At 47.3% G+C, this 20,455-nt stretch overlaps 1 protein-coding gene across 1 annotated transcript in view; it reads right to left on the bottom strand.

Annotated features, from left to right (window-relative positions):
• The window catches only part of VAV3 (vav guanine nucleotide exchange factor 3), a 377,763-nt gene extending 362,841 nt beyond the window's left edge, over positions 1–14,922 (bottom strand). The window contains 1 exon segment of the mRNA XM_021090110.1: positions 14,628–14,922. Coding sequence (XP_020945769.1) covers positions 14,628–14,831 — 204 coding nt within the window. The 5' untranslated portion in view covers positions 14,832–14,922.

Below are 20,455 nucleotides of genomic sequence, written 5' to 3'. Positions count from 1 at the left end.
ACTCCTTTTTTTTTTTTTTTTTTTTTTTTTTTCTTTTCTTTTTTAGGGCCGTACCTGTAGCACATGGAAGTTCCTGGGCTAGAGGTCTAATCAAACTGCAGCTGCCGGCCTAGGCCACAGCCACAGCCACACCAGATCCAAGCCACATCTGCAATGTACACCACAGCCTGCGGCAACAACTGATCCTTAACCCACTGAGCCAGGCCAGGGATTGAACCCGCATACTTCCAGACACTACGTCAGGTTCTTAACCCACTGAGCCACAAGAGGAACTCCAGTGCTCATTCTGAGCGGCAGAAATCTCAGTTCCTCCTTCTCCCATCGCTGCAAATGAATGGCGATATGCTACAGAATCCCTGAGCACGGTTTATGGGCAAATGCAAGATTCTATTTCCAAGTACTCTGTCATAAATAATCTGAAGTCAAGCCTTTCTTGTGTAGCTGACTGTGAACTAAGCTTACTAACTTTTCTTTAGCCAACAAATGCTTTCTCCCTTTTGAAGGTCAAATACCAGGGAATTTAATAATCTGCTGCTGAATCCGTACTTTGGAGGAGCAGTAAGTGATGAATTATTCCAGATCTACTTTCCCTTGTAAGGCACTAAATATATGATTAAGTGAAAGTTGCACTAACTGAACAATAACATTAAAAAAAAAAAGTTTTGCTAAAATAAGCAGACATTGAGAGCTGATTGTGATTGCAAGGGAACAGGGGAGTAGCAGGCAGCCTCAGTCCTGCTGGGAACTGACCAAAATAATTTGAGAGCTTCTGGTCTGTCGGTGGCTGTTCACTCAAGCACACCTCTGGGCTCTGCGGACCACAAACCTAAAGAAGTTACTGCTGGTACATGGTATTGAACTTCTTAGAATTGAAGTCTGCATGACACCTGGCCCCCTCTGGGATTTTTCACTGATTAAATATTCGCTTCAAGACCCCAAACTTCGAATGTATGGATATGTATGACTGGGTCACTTTGCTGTACAGCACAAGTTGGCACAGCATTGTAAATCAACTATAATAACAATTAAAAAAAAAAAAAAAAAAAAAAAAAAGGCCCAATACTCTCTCTTGGGAATTAGAAGAGAAAATAATGTACCAACGTTAACTTGTAAAGTTTGGAGCGTTCAGTCTTCATAACAGTAGCAATGGCCATCATCACGGGCGTGCAGATGAGATGGACAGAGGCCAAGTCCAAACTCAGGAGCGCCGGCTGGTAATGAGCAGGGCCAAGGGACCTTGAAGGGACTAGGTGAGAAGCGGGGACTCAGGGTGTCTGGCTTTAGAGGGTTGGAATCTGAGTGAGGAATGGAGAGGAAGCCAAGAGATAGGAGACACTGCAAAGAGGTGAAAAAAGCAGCAGCGTCAGGCTGCAGTGAAGCTGGACAGTAAAAACAGACCGGGGTGCCACCTCAACAGCCCTCTTCGGCTCGCCCGGGAGAATAGGAAAGCCTATGGAGAAAGAAGGGTGCTCCAGGCTGGCCCACCTACAGTCACAGAAGGTGAGGGGTATCGGAGGTGACGGTGGAACAGGTGACCCTAGGTCCAGACGAGGAGTACACAGCCAAGGAGCAGTGGCCCAGAGCACGAGGAGATGTCAGTCAATGAAAGAGCACAGGGAGGACATGGAGGGTTCAGACAGGTGTGCGGGCGGGACAGGTGGCAAGCCAGGGGGTTAGGAGGAGATGGTGCAGGCCTCCAGCTCTAAGTGCTTTACCTTAGATGCCCATCACCGGTCTCTCTCTTTACCACCCCCAGTCCCCTCACCTCTTACGATATTCAAGAGACTAGGCCGTCCTCTGTTGCTCCAGGCCACACACCAGAGAGCTGGAATGGAACATCTTCACTGCCAAAGGCAATGGTACAGCCCTATGCCCGTGGGCACATCATCAGGTGCCCAGAATAACCGTGCTGTTGGGGACATCACTGAGGTCTGAAGGCCGCTGCCCATTCTCCGTCTCACACACACTCTCCCCACCCAGCTTGTGCTCACAAACCTTCTTCCTCTCCAGTAACCACTCATGTCTGTCCTCTTCCTGGTCTCGTCTCTCTCACCCAGCTGCGTGCGCTTTGGCACCATCAAAGTGCAGCATCCAAGGACTTACTTCCTTTCTGCATTCTTGCAAAAGCCCCACTCCAAGGTCAAGCCTGCTTTTTCCCAGCCTCCCTTCCCCAAAGCAGAAACTTCCTATGATTTACCTTTATGCCTTCGATGCTCTGCACACAGGAGGCACTAGACAAATGTCTACAGAAAGGAGAGAAATACCTTGAGCCGGGCACGCACACGCTCTATTAATGCCATACCTTGTGCATCGGCAAAACTAACAGTGTATCCAGAAAACTATCACCTCCCCTACCAGACGTTTGCCATACCCAACACGCAAGCCTCCCTTCCCACCCCCTGTTTTATAAGGGCATCCATAAGGGACAATTCATGCTGTGTAAACTAAAGCAACCCAAAGTCAGGGGCTGAGTTTTATTTGCCTTTGAGTTCTCAGCATCTACTACAAAGCCCAACATGTAGCAGACAAGTGGCTAATGGGATTAATCAATCAAGGCAAAGGCACAAATTTCCCTGAAAACAGCATCACACAGAAAGCAGAAGAGCCACGAAATTACCAAAAAACGAATAACCCACAAACTAATCAGACTCTGAAATAACTAAAAACTGATATCATTACTTTAGAGGCTTCTATTTTAAACACAGCAAATTTCAGGGTAAAATTCTCATGTCTTTTTACATTTTCATTGCAGGTCTTCCTTTTTCCAAGCATTTCCCCAGGCACTCGCTCATGCAGTTCATCATCTATCAGCGGAGCTTGGGAGCAGGAATGGGAAACTTCACTGAATTTACAATTAGGACAATTGGACTCAAGTCCCGTCGTTACCACTTCCTGACTGTGTGACCTTGAGAAAAGTCCTTTAGCCAGTGCACATCTCAATTTCCTTCTCTGCGGAGCAGAGATAAGATCTTGTTCTTCCTGCTTCTCAGACTTCTGAGGATCAAGGAGGTGGGGGGAGGAGGGAATAAAATCTTGACGACCCACCACGGCCAGGCGCTTTACATCTATTGCTGGATTCTCACCACAATCTTGCAGGGTAGGTTTTACTATTTCTCGCCTATGATGGGAAGAAACTGAGACTCAACATGCAAAAACCAACAATCTATGACCCTGGGAAAGTAAAGGGCCGGGCCTGACATTCAAACACTTCTGGCTTGTCCGGAAGCTCCCCTCCTGAAAGGTAATGCCTCCTAAGTGAGCTCTAAGTATGTGTTAAAAAAATTCAGCTGCTCTTTAGCATATGACCGCAGGTGTAAGTATTTACACTCCTTGCTGTGAATGTGCAAGGCAGAGGCAGAGAGGAGCAAGTATTTGCTAAGGTCACAGGTCAGAGACAGAGCTGGGACTAGAACCGGGGTCTCCTGACTCCCAGCCTGAAGTCTCTTTATGAATCCATGCTGCCCCACACCCCCCAGGAAAAGGCTCCCGACCTCCGTGGGCATAGAGGCATGGTGCCTGTTTATTCAGACCAGCTGTTACCGATCTATTTTAAGACAAGCACTTTGAAACTCATGGAAGGTGAGTATCAAGTGTTTCATTAAATATTCCATATTAATTGACCCTTTAGAAAATGCCCATGTGAGGCACATATGCCTCCGGCTTCCTGTTAAGCAAACCACTTAAAAACTGACTACACTTCTTGCAACACATATGTTGAAAGCACGTTCGGATGGGGGCACAAGATACCAATCTAAAAGGGTTTTCCATGAAAATGAGAAAGAGCTCCTTGTTGGCTGTTCCCGTGTTTCTGTCCATTAAATAAATGCTCAAGACTGGGGACAGGCTGAATATAACCTTGTGACTGTCCTTCATACCATGCAGAATGTGTGTTTAAGAGGGAAAAAAAAAAAAAACCCTGGAATACAATATTCCAATAACAGCTAACAGTGGAGGTCTGTGCATTAACAAGAAGAACCATTACACAGGGTGGGGGGTGGGCAGAGATAATCATTTGAAAACCTGCCATTAAAACAGTGCTGTTCGTACGACCCAGGGAAATACATGCAAGCGGTCCTGACCTGCTCAAGTGTCAGGGCACCGAACCACGCGCTTGAGACCAGCTGTCTCGAGGCACAGAGTTCCAAGGCCGAAAAGGGCCAGCTACACTCACTTTTCTCTCGTTAGCGTTCCACCTTTTTTCTATCTGCTTTCATTCCCTTTCTCCACTGTATACTTGTCCAAAGCCTGTCTCCCATTTTACACGGACTTGTGGGATGTGCATAAAACCATCCAGCTGATATAGTCCACTCCCTAGACTAAAATTATTACTCACCATCCAAGGTGAGATGGAGGTGCTATCGTCAGTAACCACAGAGCCCGTGCGAACACGCCTCCAGAGGAAGGCCACGAGAGCAAAACACAGTGAAAACGAGACCTCCTCCGGGTTGACGTCCAGCTGTGCCAACAGCCCTGCTGAGGACAACTCGGTTCCCTTTAAATATCTGAATGCGCACCTTGCCTCTACCACGAAGCGCTTGTCAGTACAAGTTACGACTTCCTCTTAGCCCTGGAGAGAGTCAGGGGCATCCAGTGACTGGACGAGATAAGGAAGGCGTTAGTTAGCGGGCAGTCTCGCCTGCTTCACAGAGGCAGCAGCAGCAATCGCGGTCACATTGACTGAGCATTTGCTACGTGCCAATCACAAGGCCAATTAATTCATTTAGTCCTCACAGCTACCCCAGAGGGTAGGTTCTTTCCATCCCGCCTATGCTTGAGATGAGGAAGTCGAAGAACAGGCAGGGTTCCGAAAGGCACTCAGGTGGAGAGCAGGGCAGTCATGGTATCTGCTATTATTAGCCATGCCACTTCAGGAACCGATGCTTTTGCTTTTTAATGACAAAGAGCTTGGCACGACATGCTAAATTTTATGTAGGTGCGTTTGCCAAGGTAGTAAACAAAGAGTTATTTTTCAAGCCATCAATCAATTTGATGAATGCCTATTTAGGTATACGTGTTACCTACGAGTCCCTGAGTCAAATTCTAGAGATGTACATAAATTAAAAAGCCTTTGGTAGGAGTTCCCGTCACGGTGCAGGGGAAACAAATCTGACGAGGAACCCTGAGGTTGCAGGTTCGATCCCTGGCCTCCTCAGTAGGTTAAGGACCTGGCATGGCCGTGAGCTGTGGGGTAGGTCGCAGGCGTGGCTCAGATCCTGTGTTGCTGAGGCTGTGGCTGTGGCCAGCAGCTGTAGCTCTGATTTGACCCCTAGCCATATGCCGTGGGTGCGGCCTTAAAAAGACAAAAAAAAAAAAAAAAGCCTATGGTAGCTTCAATAGGTCCCAGCCTTAAGCAGGTCACAGCCTGGAAGGGAGACAGATAAGGAAAAGATAGCAAAACAGTGCAAGGAATGCTGCCCCCCAACCACGTACACCCACCCAGCAGCACCCACCCAGCAGCGCGTAATCAGCCACACCTGCAGGAGGAGCTGGGCCGTCCTCTCGGCAAAGGTGACAGAATCTTCCTCCTTCAGACCATGAAAAAGGGTGTTTCAAGTAGAGAAATGGGCCTATGCAATAGCAGAGAGAACCTACCAGCTCGGTTCATGTGAGAAGCCATAAAAAGGTCAGGAGCACAGAGCGATAAAAGCTTTGCGATATGAAGCAGGACCGGCCTGCGGACCCCTGCAGGCTTACTAAGGAGCTTAGATTTTATCCTGTGGCCCACCGGGGGTACCACTGAACAGTTATAAGGTCAGACTGACCCGCCCCAGTCGTTCGGGTCAAATGTTGGGAGTCCTTGGTCACCCCCCATCACAGCCAATGTTCATCAGCGAGGCTCTGAAAATGTATCCTGAATCAAATGAAGGAAATAGCAGCAGACGAGTGTGCAAACGGGAAGATCCAGGAGAGAAGCAGCTGATGCAAGAAAGCACAGAGAGGGAGTGGAGGAAGACCTGGCCTTTGCAGGAGCACGAATAACTCACCCACGGACTTGAAAGCCTCGCGGCAATCATCTACAGGCAAGATGCAGGAAAGCTGGAGCCTGAGGGAGCTCTCCTCTGACCACGTCTGTTTTCTCAGCGACTAGGAAGCAAGATCACCCGTTGAAGGGAAGAATGGAGATGGAAGTGATGGAAGTTCAAGAAGAAAAGATACCAGAGAGGCATCTGAGAGAGTCAGAAACTGAACGAGCTGGGGCAGTCTGCAAACTAACCGGTCTCAGTAACCCTTTACACTCTTAAAAAAGTAATTTCGAATCCTCAGCAGCTTTTGTTTATGGAGGTTCTATCTATCAACACTTTACATACTGGAGTTGTAAACTGAGACGTCTTTAAAACATACACTAGCACATAGTCACAGCAGTGACATCGGCAGTGTCATTCACGCAGCCTTTGGAAAACTCCACAACCCACTTGTGAGAAAATGAGAGTGGAAAAGGCAAACAGTGTCTGAATATCATTATAAAAAGAGTGTCTGAACTTAAGGAACCCCTAAAAGCATTTTAGGGACTATCAGAAGTCCCCGGGTCATACTTTAAGAACACCTTGTTTATGGAGTTCCCGTTGTGGAAATGAATCTGACCAGTATCCATGAGGATGCAGGTTCGATCCCTGGCCTGGCTCAATGGGTTAAGGATCCAGCACTGCCGTGAGCTATGGCGTAGGCCGGCAGCTGCAGCCTCGATTCAACCTGTAGCCTGGGAACTTCCATACGCTCTAAGTGTGGGCCTAAGAAGCAAAAATAAAAAATAAACACTTGGTCACCTGGTTTAGCGAAATGTAATCAGATGGCTGGGTAGCCTGAGGTGCCCACCTGAGGTTAAGGATCACGAATTTAAGGTGACGGCCGTCAGCTGGTATAGTTTTTCCTCCACCAGGCTCAGCAGCTGAGATGCAGGGAGGATTTAACCAGGACTGTACTTTACCCAGATGAGAATCACCAACCAAGAGACGCTAAGGAAGTACCCATAATGGCTATGGTATTTAAGCTGAGTAGGAAGGAGATGAAGATCTGAAGGCAGTGAAGAGGTGGTGGGACCAAGAGTTCAAAAGATTGCTGAATTTTAGGTATTACTAGAATAATCCAGAAAGGAAGGCTTAGCAAGAGAGTAGGATGCTTGAAACAGAATACGGAAGGTAACTGGTAACAACTTCAAACTCAACATCCAAAACCGACTGGGCTCCCGTTCCCTCTGAAACCGGTACCTCCTCTATGTCCCCCTAGTCACCCGGGCCTGAAACCTGAGACTCAACCTAGATACTTTCCACTCTCGCTGCATCCGAGAGGTGCCAAAGTCTTGTCCATTATACCTCCTCGTCCTGTCTCATCTTTCTTGACCCTCCCTGGCCCTCCACTCCCACCTCTTCTCTGGTCCTGCATCCACCGGCCTCTTCCTCTCTTGACTGAACTTCAGCAAGCCTTTCTCGTGCCTGGCTCTGCCCCCTCCAGTCCACCCTTCACTCTGCCGTGGGTGAGCCTCCCACAGTCAACTCTGACCTTGTGATCGCCACCCCACCCATGAAGTGACAGTGACCACCCAGCTGGGGGCAGGTGGAGGCTGTCTCTAAGGATGTGTGGTCCACCAGGGCATGAGAAGGAGGTAACGCCAGTGTCATGAGATGATACAGGAAGAGGATACGAAAAAAGGCAATCAAAGGGAACACTCTAAAATCCTTCAGGAATGTTCAGACAAAGAGAAGCCAGCAAAGGAGGCAGGCAGAGAAGGAATATCAAAGGTACAAGAGAACCAGGAGAGGGTAGTGCAGTGGGAGTGAAGGGTTTCAGGAGGAGAGGAAAAGTCAGTGATGTGCATTGCCGCTCGAAATTCCAGGGAAATAATTTTCAAAGGTCTGTGTTTGAAAACTAGGAAATCCGTGGTGATCTATACCGGATCCACCCTGTTGGCATTACAAACTGGATATAATTCTCCCCCTCTTAAAAAAAAAAAAAAGGCACTGTTTCATTTTCTTCCCGCTGACAGCTATAGGACTGTACCTCACCAATAAAGTTTCAGCACTGCAGTTGTTTATCCCGGGCTCTGGTTCCTAGAGAGCCCAGGTTAAGCCATCAAGTATGCAGACAGAACAAGTGCTTAAGATGCCTGAGCTACTTCCCATGAAAAGATCTTGATGGGTGTCAAGTTTAAAATTACGCTGGCCAGGAGAACACTCCAACAAATGGCAGAGAGGTTACTGACTCCTGAAAGACTAAATAATGGCATTATTCTGAACGGACTGGCTAAATATATAACTGGCACACCACTCTTTTGGGTCAATAGCTGTCTTTTTTCTCTCCTCGGGATACCCCAGCAATTTTTATACAGCTCCACCTTGGGGGGGGTGGGGGGTGGAAAGGGGTTGGTAAGGAAATGCAGACATGTATTTGGAAAGCACACTTGAATGCTACAACTAATATAATTAGTTTTAAAACAATGCATTGTTATATGTAGCAGAAACAATGTTCTCTTTAACTTGAAGAAGGAGTAAGGGTTTAAAAAAAAAAAAGGCTTGTTAGTAGCTCAGAAGGAAATCCTGGGGACAAAAGTGGTGTATTCGTTTACAAATGCTTCATCACCAACACTTGGTGCTCAGCGGAAAATATTACATGAGGGGGAAAAAAAAAAAACCATGGAAATCAATGACAGAATTGAAATGGTATTCAGCAGGGCAGCTTTCGGAATGAAAAGAATTTCTAGGAACATGTTAAATATGTTTCACTTATATTTTCTTATGCATGTGTATACTTTTTTCACGCACACACACATAGACGAGTGCGCCGTCTGACAAAATCTGTCCAAATCTAAAAAAGCTCGTATAATCGCTATTAAATAAAAATTCTGTATGCTAAGAAAATAACCCTCCTGATTTCTTTTCCCCTACTAGCCACGACCTGGTTTATCAGCTCTCTCTACAGCAAAATTACCCCCCAACAGAGGTCTATGCTTGTGGTCTAGATCTCTCCTAGTCACCCGACCTCTGCCGTGGAGTGTTGGCCTCTCGCACACCAAATCTGTTTTTGCCAAGGTCATCAAAAAACTTTACATTGCTTAATACGGTATTCTATCCGCAATCCTTGTTTCATCTGAAGAGCAGCATTTGGCATGTCTGATCACTCCTTCTAGAAATATATCAGTTGTCTGGTTTGCTAGAACCACATTCTGCCAGCTTCCCTCCTACCCCGTGGCCCAGTACCAGTTCTCATCTCTCTGCACTCGACACCTGGGCAGGTCCCGTGGCTCACGCCTCTGACCCTGTCTCTCTACACTACTCTCCACGTGCCAGCACCCAGCGTCGTGATGGTAAGTACCACCTAAACCCCGATGACTGCAAACTTTACCGCTCCAGCTTCTTTAGCTGCCTGCTCGACATCTAGAGGCCTGCTGGGCATGTGATACACAATGAGCTCCAGACCCCCAAAACACACACACACACACACACACACACATTCCCAAGGCTCTTCCTCCTCCAGTCTCCTCCATTTCAGTGGATGGTAACTCCATCATTCCAGGTAACCCTGGACTCATTCTTGGATCCTCTCTTCCTCCTATCCCCCTAGTCTGGCTCCATCAGTAAACTTCTGCTGGCTCTGCCTTCAGGATATACCCGGGGTTGGATTCTTCCCACCACCTGCTCTGCTGTCACTCTGGTCATCATCACTTGCTCCAGTGGCTGCCTCAGCCTGGCTCTCCTTCCCTATCCTCAACACATCAGCCAGAGGGACCTGCTGAAAAGGTAAGTTAGGCCATGTGATGCCTCTTTCACTCAGGGCAAGAGTCAAAGTCCTTACGTGGCCCACCAGTCCTAAAAATCGGACTCCCATGTTATCTGACTCATCCCTACCACTCCTGCATACACTCACTCTCCTGAGCCCACTGGCCTTCTCGCTGCCCCTCCAGTTTACCCACCATTGAATCACCTCAGGACCCTGGCACATGGTATGCTCTGTGCCAGGAATACTCTTCTTTCAAATATCCACATCTCCACCTTCTCTCGCTCCTTCCAGGTCCTATTCAATTGCCGTCTCCTCAGAGAAGTCCTTCCTGACTGCCTTTCATAAAATCGAATCTCTGTTCCCTCTAGCCCCTTATCCAGGTTCCTATCTCTTCATAGCACATCATACTAGACAGCCATTTACTTATGTTTTGTCCCCCCACTAAAATATAAGTCCTTTTAGGGCAGGGATCTTTGTTGTGTTTGGTTTACTGCTCTAAGCCATTGTCTAAAAACAGTGCCTGGCACGTGGTAGCCACAAATATTCGTTGAAGGAACCCTAAAAACCTGAATAATACATTTTAAGAAAATTCAGGAGTTCCCGTCGTGGCGCAGTGGTTAAGGAATCCGACTAGGAACCATGAGGTTGCGGGTTCGGTCCCTGCCCTTGCTCAGTGGGTTAACGATCCGGCGTTGCCGTGAGCTGTGGTGTAGGTTGCACACGCGGCTCGGATTCCGAGTTGCTGTGGCTCTGGTGTAGGCCGGCGGCTACAGCTCCGATTCGACCCCTAGCCTGGGAACCTCCATATGCCACGGGAGCGGCCCAAGAAATAGCAAGAACAACAACAACAACAACAACAAAAGACAAAAGACAAAAAAAAAAAAAAAAAGAAAAGAAAAGAAAATTCAAAGTTTACCTGCACTGTACATAATCATCAGCAAATTCATCAAATGTATTAGTCCCATCCTCAGACATAATCGAGAGCAAAATTTTAAATGACAAAATAGGAAGATTAAGATGAATTCATCAACGATACATGCACGTGGGTACAGCCATTTATGGAGACTTACTTCACCACCAAGAGCGACAGCAAGCCCATGACCCACAGTCTTCCACAAAGACTGTACCACAAAGTTGTACCCCCGGTACAACTGCCACAGAAAGGCTCTTCTCTCCCAGAACTATGTGTGGGCTTGGCATCCTAGCTAGATACCAAGCTAAAGACTGTCTTGGATGAAAAATAAATCTGTCTAGTATATACATAGACTAGATTTCATGGACTGCGTGGACTTCCAGGGATCATCTGGATTTAACTTTTATTCTTTATACTAAAAGGAACATGTTAAATATGTACCTAAAGGTGATTAACGTTTACTATCCTAACTAATAAAAACAAATCTAAATCAGGGTTTAAAAAAAAAAAAAAAAAAGGAGTTCCCACTGTGGCACAGTGGGTTAAGAATCCAACTGTAGTGGCTCAGGTCACAGCTGTGGCACAGATTCAGTCCCTGGCCCAGGAACTTCCATATGCTGCAAGTGCAGCCATGAAAAGAAAGGGACGAAGGAAGGAAGGAAGGACCTATTTTCAACTGAAAATACCAACTAGCAAGACCCCAAAAAAGACAGAGGCCCAGAGGCAAAAAGAACATTTGCTACGTAAGAGAAGTGGAATCCCCTTTATAACTTTCTTTTGAAGAACAATTAATTAATTAAGACTCCAAGATTCAAACCTACAACTGCTTAATTATTTGCAGGGTTATTATTTTTTAAACACAAACAAGGCAGAAGGCTAAAGAATGGAAAAAAAATTCTACTCATAGGAGATAAACACTCATTAATAGAGGCTACTCATTTTATAGACTTTCTGAAAAATTAAAAATAATAAGTTAACACATCAATATAGGAAAATTTCTTTCATCGACATCTGTTCGTAACAGTCCTAAATACCACAAAACTCAGAAGTGAGAGCCTCCAGTTATTTCCTGGCTTAAAACATCAGGTGCTATAATGAAATAGTTTATTTCAAATTAATATCTTCAGCAGAATCTAAGCTGAGTGGACAGAACGACGCTTCGACATGGCAAAAGCCACAGGTACCAGTAACGACAGCTCTAAATTCAGAAGAGCAAAATCTGCAGGGGCATATGTCAGAGTTTCACCAGGTTATCAGGTTATTCACTATTCAGTATGAACAGAGCTGATGGCCCAGGAGCCTTACAACCAGAAGCAGCTGGAACCCTCACCCAGAAAGATGAGTAGTTAGAGGCAGAATTAAAGTTATCAGTCCAAAGGAAGTTGTAGATCTTGCAACTGCTTCAAAAATTTGAGGGTAACTTATTACTTGTAATGTTGACAATAGTAGGGAAAAAAATGTTTTAAGTCATTTTGCTAACGCTGAATATCTGTGAAGCATATCGTCTCTGCTGGGCACTGTAGGCATGTTAAAAGTGTCCATGAATTATTTAATGAAACCATTTACTAAGTTTCATTTAAGGATTTAAGGACAACCTATATAATACAAACTCAGCTGGCCAGCACTCAGCTGTTCAGCAACCTTAGCTCTCTGCAGTGTGGTCAAGATCAAGAAGGCTAGCAAAAACAGACATCACCATAACTCAGGTACCAGCCTTCCAGCATGCACTTTGGGGAGAAGCCCACACTCGTAGAAAGTTAAAGGGAAACTGCACTTTGGGGACCAGAAAGCCCATGCTTAAGAAGAACCCAAAAGCACAGCAACCTAAGGAAGATCACTCAGCTGTTGAGCTCACTAAAACCTGGCGGCTTATAGGACAGAACTGTGCCATCATTTCTTTAGGGCAAGGATCCTGAGGCGTTCACTGCAGTACCCCCAGGAGGGAACAGAGTTCTTAGAGCAGCGTCGGCACTCGGTTTTCATGAATGATGTTTATAAGGATGATCCTTACTCATCAAGATGATTAAATTACATCTACTATATTCTACAAGGAGAAGGAAGAGCAAAAACGCATTTGAAAGGATTTTCATCCATGGTCCACCTTCAAGTAAAGCTTGGCTAGAAGGTTGAAACGGGGAGGTCCTCAGCTGTCCAGAAAACTTGATTATTGAGAACAACGTACTGAACAATCCCCCAGGGTTCCAGGACACTCTAGTTGCAGGACACGCACACAGCACCATCCTCCCTGCTGGTGGCCAAGGCCGCCTGAGGCCACAGACCAGGTGGAAAACGGGGATCTGCAGAATGGAGAGCCAGCTGCAGCTCCCTACAGAACGCTGCTCAGAGAGCAGCTCCCAGCTTGATGGAAATGCCAAACCCTTCGACGGGACATCCTGAGTTGCAACAACTCTTAAGGGGTCCAACGGAGTTAGCCTTCACCACCCAGCATTATAGGAGAGTACGAAATAAATTATCTAACTTCTGAAACCGTATGGCTCTCACTACTTCCAAGTCTTTTCTTTCATGGGGACTGCTATCCAGCAGGCTGAAGGCAGACAGGCAAGGGATGCAGAATTTGAGGGGTAGAGGGGCCTTGATGAATACTGACATCAAGAATGTGTATGCTCGTAACTTCACGTTTTGGTTTCTGTTTTTTGTTTCTTAGGGCCACACCTGCGGCATATGGAAGTTTCCCAGCTAGAGGTCAAATCGGAGCTGCCGCTGCCGGCCTATACCACAGCTACAGCACCACCAGATAAGAGCCACGTCTGCAAGGCCGGATCCTTAACCCACTGAGTGAGGTCAGGGATCGAAACCGCATCCTCATAGATACTAGTCAGATTCTTCTCTCCCCCCCCCCCCCCCGCCCGCTGAGCCACAGTGGGAACTCCTGTGTGCTCTACCTTTAAATACATACTTATTACATCATATGAAGTCAGTTCCCCTGCAAAAGGCACTGTTCTGGTTGCTCAGTAGCTGAGGCTCTATATCACTCAGGATTAGTGCTAAAATGTGTCGTAGAGGGAACTGTTTCCTCTCCCTTTTAAGCTGAAAGTGGTATTTTACATTCTGAAAGAGCAAACAGATTTGCTGAATTGTGTTTAACAGCTTTCTGCATGAAAAGTTTCTGATGGGACCAAGAAACTACCATTCCACTGCGATGTGACTTTGGGGCGCACTCAAGAGTGCACAGAGCCTTCCAGAGCTGCAATCTTCTTTAACCCCTGGAAGAGTCACCTCCAGGAAAGGCTCCAGCCACAGAAGCCAACCATACACCATACCACCTGAGCAAGCGCGCTGAATGAAAGAAAGCGGAATCTGGAGCGAAACTTCTCGTTTCCTGTAGCTGTTGAGAGAGGTTGGACTCGCTCCTTCCCACATGGCTTAAGTCGAGCTATAAACATAACCATGTAGCCTGCCAGCTGGCCACAAGCTCTGGGGGCTTTCGGGGGCAGCCGCTGTGCTGTGCTCCCTTTTCCTCCTTTTGACCAGTGTCATTCCGCACAGATAACGGTATGAGAACGCCCTCCACTTCCTAGAGTCCTCATTTATGTCATGGTTCCTCTTTCAAGAAAACATGGGGACGAAACGCAAAGCAAAAGAAGAGACTAAAGGCAAAAGTACCCCCCATCAGCGCCCTTCATCCCCCTCCATCGTCCCCATAAAAGAGCAGGTTCAAATTCCTTTTGTTGTTCACCGACACACACACACACACACACACCCCACGTAGGTGAAGGGCACCCAAGACAGCTTGTTCTTTCCCGCCTCACAGAAAGCCCTTACGAAATCCTCCTACCATCTCAGGACGCAGGGCTCTAGCATTCAGCTAAAGAGCTAATAAACCATCTCAAGTCAAGGTCCAAGAAGTGGTCCGCAAAGCAGAAGGCTGCGAGGCAGGGCACGCTGAGCGCACCTAGATGTTTGCATTTACACAAAGAAATTAGCCGGCTGATTAATGGGAGACGCCGGCTGGAGGCGGAGGCGCCCGCGCCGGCCTCCTTACCTGGGACATCTGAGGCCTCAGGTTGATCTCCTTCAGGTTAATAGAGTGCGCCCGGAGGTTGTTGAGCAGCTGGCAGAGCAGGACTCCATCGCGGAGGGTCTGAGCCAGGTCGAACACCTGCGCCGAGTCCCAGGTCACCCGGTGGTTGGCGGGCAGCACCTTGCAGTGGATGAGCCACTGTGCGCACTGCTTCCACGGCTCCATGCCCGACGGCTCCCGGACGCTGCCGGCCCGGGGCAGGCGGCGAGGATGCGGCGGCCGCCGCCGCGGTTCCTCCGCCCCGCCGACGCCAACGCCAGCCGCGGCGGGCCCCTTCCCAACGAGGGTGCGACGGTGCGAGGGAGCCGGCGCCCGGGCGGGTGGATCCGGGGCTTTGCGCGGGGTTCGGCTCCGGTCCCGGCCGAGGTCCGCCGCCGCCCGGCCGCCGCTGCAGCGCGTCCAGCGCTCTCTCCGTGCGCTCCGGCCGGCTCGGCGGCGACCGCCGCGCACAGGCTTCCGACTCGCGAGCCCGGCGCCGGGCAACTGAGCATGCCCAGCGCGCCGGCCGGTCTCGCTGCCGTCTGCGAGTCCCCAGAGGCGCGGGTGGGAGAGCGCGCGCCGCCCTGGCCTGGGGTCGGCGGCCCGGGCGCGGAGGGGAGGAGGCGGGGGCGGGATGGCCGAGGGGATCCCGGCGCTCCCGCCCACCGCCCCCCCAGGTTGGCGAGGCTCACACAGCCCCAAGCGTCTGAAGATCTTCTACCGGGACGCCTTCCCGGTTTGGGGAGAGAGTATCTGAACACTGTAATTCTGCGGGGGTTCCTGTTAGGACCCCCTAAACCGCGAGCACAATTTTTAAAGGATCTGAGAGGAGGGAAGGATTAATTGGGGCATCGGGACTCCCCGGGGGGAGGGCACAGAGCATCCTGAGAATGCAAGGCTGAAAGTTTTAGAGATCGTTGCCCCCGCAACCCTTCCACCCGCTAAATTCTCTTCCTGCAGATAATTCCAGTTCCTCCAAGTTAGTTGCTCTTAAAGCTGTTTGGGCACCTTAAAAGCGTGTGTTTGGAGACGCCTGCAGAAACCCGCCCCCCACCCCGAGCCTATTTCAACAAGAGATATTTTTCACTTAGAGATGGTGTCCCTCTCCCGTCGCAGGTTCGGAACTGTTGGGCGCCGCAGGCCCGGCCCTTTTGCTGACCGCACAAAAAACCTGCGGGAGAGAAATAGGCCTGTGAAACGCCCAGGAGTTCCCGGCGGCCACACTGCGCATGCGTGGGCGCCCCGGGCCGGGGTTTGAGAGCAGTTAACAGCAGTCTTCAGCGGCACGGGTAGGGCTAAGCTGGGGGACGTGTAGTGAAAGTTGGAACAGGACCCCAGAACTCTAGTGCTGGCTGAGCAGCGCCTGTGCATTTCTTAAATCTTTGGGGGTTGCCCAACGCTGGCCCCTTTTACTCCCACCGTCCCTCAAAACCAAAAATAGTGTTTGAATTCTTTTTCTCAAGGTATTACCACATCCAGCTCTTGCCGTTCTGTGTAAATGTGATTCTGGGTCACTGTTTCGAGAGGTATTCTTTTACATTTTGAAAATAAAAATGAAATATGAAATCTGGGATTTTACATCATTTTTTAATTTTACGTTTCCGTAGTTCAAACTTTCTATTATGAATCACATTAATTTGATAAGCAGGGCAAAATATTATGTTTAAAAGTATTTCTGATAAGGACAGGGACTGCATGCCTTTCCACTAGCCTGTGACAAGAGCAGCACACGGTGAATGTTAAACAATAACTCAGCCTGAGGATTTCCTTTCCTCACGGGCATCCTTCCCCAGCCACTTCCTCTTGTGTTCAAACTAGATTGCACCAATGGTACAATGTTTCCTAACCTGTAATTTTGGCAAATATATCCTCCTAAACTTATCATCTTTAGAAACAAAATCCAACACATGTGAATCACCCGTGCAGTACAAGGTCCTGCATAAAGAGAAATTTAAAAAGAAAAGAAGTTTCACGGAGTTTCCTTGTGATGCAGTGGGTTAAGGATCCAGCGTTGTCACTGCAATGGCTGGGGTCACTGCTGCAGTGTGGGTTCAGTCCCTGACTGGGGAACTTCCACATGCTGTGGGTGTGCCAAAAGACAAACAAACAAAAACTGGAAAAGAAGTTTCATTAAAAAGGATGAAATAGTTGGAGTTCCCGTTGTGGCGCAGCGGTTAACGAATCAGACCAGGAATTATGAGGTTGCGGGTTCAGTCCCTGGCCTCGCTGAGTGGGTTAAGGATCCGGCATTGCCGTGAGCTGTGGTGTGGGTTGCAGATGAGGCTCAGATCCTGCGTTGCTGTGGCTCTGGCATAGGCCGGTGGTTACAGCTCCGATTAGACTCCTAGCCTGGGAACCTCCATATGCCATGGGAGCAGCCCTAGAAAAGGCAAAAAGACCAAAAAAAAAAAAAAAAAAAAAGGAAGAAATAGTTAACAAAAATATAAATTTTGTTTCAGGTAGCATTCGATCACCTTTGGGTGTTGTAGGACCCTTCCAAAGCCCAGATAATATGTACTGTATCAGGAGGCAGACCAGGGCTTAAAGTCCAGACGCAGCTAGTTTCTAGCAACATGACCTTGAAAATGATCTAATTCCTCTCACCTCCAGTTTCCACACATATAAAATGGGGAAAACAATAATCACCTCATAGTGTTGTCCTAGAATGTCTTGCCATTCAAGACACAGTCTGTGGATCAGCAGCAGCTTGTTAGCAATGTGGATTCTTTAATGTGGCCCCATCCTTGACAGAATGAAATGGAACCTACAGTTTAACAAGATCCCTGGTGACTTAGATTTACATTAAAGTCTGAGATGCACTGACATCCTGCCTACCATGTGTGATGCCTAATATGTACTAAGAATTCAATCAACGTTAACCAATAGCTTTCAGTTCGCAAAAGGCAACAATGACCAAATAAATTCTATTTCACCTTTTACAGTTCATATATATATTACATATATACATAATACATATGTATACATGAATACCTCTCAAATACAGTAAACCAGAGAATGAAGAGAAGGCAGGAGGAAAATAAATGAAAGACGTAGACGAGAAGGAGGCTTGTAGCAGTGCCGGGTTCTTCAGGTAAACAAGGAGTTCGGGGACAAAAGGAGAGACCTGTGGAAGACTTTAGTATCAGGAATTGGGGTGAGAACAAGAATGGCCATGGGCTTTTATTGGCTGGCAGCTGCAGTTTTCTCCTTTAAAACCTCCCTGCCTAATGACAATGATGAGTTAAGTGACAGGGGACTAAATTCTGTCCGTGGCACCTCCTTGTCAGTTCTGGGCCCCCATGTTCCAGGGAAGGCCATTCTTACACATGTGACCTCAGACTCAAGACCCAGCGATCCCACTGCCCTGCAGGCCTGCGTCTGCCTCTGAGGCAGGTCCTCACTCTACCATCCACTGAGTGCCAAGCCCTCTGTTGGGCACTCTATGTATATGATCTGCAAGTTAGAGGAAATCCCCCCTACCCCCAGTGACCACAGAGGAAGAACCAAGAGCAACCTTGCTCCTGGTTACAAAGCTCAGTAAGAGCCTGAGTTTGATTGGCCTCCACATCTCTGCTGTTTCTGTTCAAACTGCTCCCCACTGTAATAATTACCGTAGTGAGTTTCATTCCTGGTTTAAATGTCTTTCTCCCCGCTAGGCTGAAACACCTGGAAGCCAGGAGTGACAACTTACCTTCGAATTCCCAGAACCAACCTTGGTGCTTGGTGTTCATAGCACTCAATAAATATTAGCTGAGTAAGTGAGTAAATGAATGAATGAGCTGCGTTGCCCCTTTTTACCTTCCCAGCTTTCTCTTCCTGATAGTGCGAAAGGATCAGGAAGTATTGACACAGATGTTCGTTTCACCATGTATCAGGGCCACAAAAAGGGAAGGACTGCTCCTTCCTGTGTGTCCCATTAGCCTTTCTCAGCCTCCAGCACAGCAGGCACCCTCTGCTTCTCTCCTGCACGGCTCCACAATTCGGATTTTGCCTCAGCCCCGTGCTCTGCTCAAATGGGAAACAGGATGGCTGCTATCCTGAGCTGCAGGAAAGACGAGACAATGAATGATGGATCTCATATTCTAGGTCTCTTTCCATGTTCCAAATTACACCATGATCAGAAAAATAAAAGGACTAGAGAATTCACGAGGTTATGCCTTAGTCCTAACATGCCAAACCAGGTGAGAGCCTTGCAAATCCACTGCTTGCTAGAATCTGTGTTGTTGCTCAAGCCTTACCATTGTTTTCTTCTTCTTCTTTCAACTCCTAACTTTAGAAAAGCACTAAGAGACAAAAAAAAAAAAAAAAGGGAGTTCCCGTCGTGGCGCAGTGGTCAACAAATCCGACTAGGAACCATGAGGTTGCGGGTTCGGTCCCTGCCCTTGCTCAGTGGGTTAACGATCCGGCGTTGCCGTGAGCTGTGGTGTAGGTTGCAGACGCGGCTCGGATCCCGCGTTGCTGTGGCTCTGGCGTAGGCCGGTGGCTACAGCTCCGATTCGACCCCTAGCCTGGGAACCTCCATATGCCGCAGGAGCAGCCCAAGAAATAGCAACAACAACAAAAAAAGACAAAAAAAAAAAAAAAAAAAAGAAAAGCACTAAGATCTATCTACTACCAAGAAATTCAGAAATGCAAATTTTCTTATTCCTTATTTATTTCTTATTTTAGGACACAAAAAGAAGTATATCAATTTGAAGCATATTGAAGCTAAATCTGCTTAGGAAAGAAAATGTAAATATTGTATACTGCAAATTAAAATTCAGCCTGTCAGTTTAATTTTCTTCAGCTTCAGTCAAATGTTGGTTGGTTTCACATAAACATTAGGTATGCAGGCTCTAAGTTTCTAGTAATTTGATACCATTTTAAAAATAAATGCCAGGAAGCCATCATGAAGATAGGATGGGGGTAGAGCTGGATTTCTGTAACAATCATCCTTTTAATAAATGTGCCCAGAGTTCCCGCTGTGGCTCAGTATGTTAAGATCCAGCATCGTCTCTGTGGCAGCGAGGGTTTACTCTCCGACCTGGTGCCATGGGTTAAGGATCTGGTATTTTTATTGCTCCAGTTGCTGCTGTGGCACAGGTTCAATCTCTGGTCTGGGAACTTTCATTTGCTGTGATTGTGGCCAAAAATAAATAAATAAATAAATAAATAAATAAATAAATAAATAAATATTCCCAACTTGATTCGGATTTAAAGATTTTTAGGTATAACTGAGTAGAATCTTGTTAGGATCTCAGGATTTTTTTTTTTTCCTCTTCTGACATGTTTAAGTCCTGATAATAATAAGAGCAACAATGATGACAATAATGGCGCTTTTTCAAAATGTCACTTAGCCTCTAACAAATTTATCAGAAATAATTTATGACACAAATATCTTCCAAAGCAGCAGCTTAAAAAGGAGCATAAGAAAACAACTCTAAGTCTTTGTGTTACAGGGGACAGACTAATTAGCTAACTAATGTGCAAATAAATGAAAATACAGTTGTTCCCCCTTTCTCTGTGGGGGAGACACACAGGCATAGACAGACACACACACACACACACACACGCACACGCACACGCACACACTAAGGCTCGAAAGATGTAGTTCACCAAGTTAACTGCACCTCAGCTGGGTCTTCTCAGAATCTGGTTCACATTAAACAGGCTGTACCCCTGAAGCCCTACTGAGACGTTCATCCACTGTCAAACATCAGCTGTCACTCATGTACACATTATGTTTTAAAGATGACGGAGGAGTTCCCGTTGTGGCGCAGTGGTTAACGAATCTGACTAGGAACCATGAGGTTGCAGGTTCGATCCCTGCC

Source organism: Sus scrofa, chromosome 4 (assembly GCF_000003025.6).
Source record: "Sus scrofa isolate TJ Tabasco breed Duroc chromosome 4, Sscrofa11.1, whole genome shotgun sequence".
NCBI lineage: Eukaryota > Metazoa > Chordata > Mammalia > Artiodactyla > Suidae > Sus > Sus scrofa.
The sequence above is the reverse complement of the archived record's forward strand: the minus strand, read 5'-3'. Positions and strand labels throughout refer to the sequence as shown.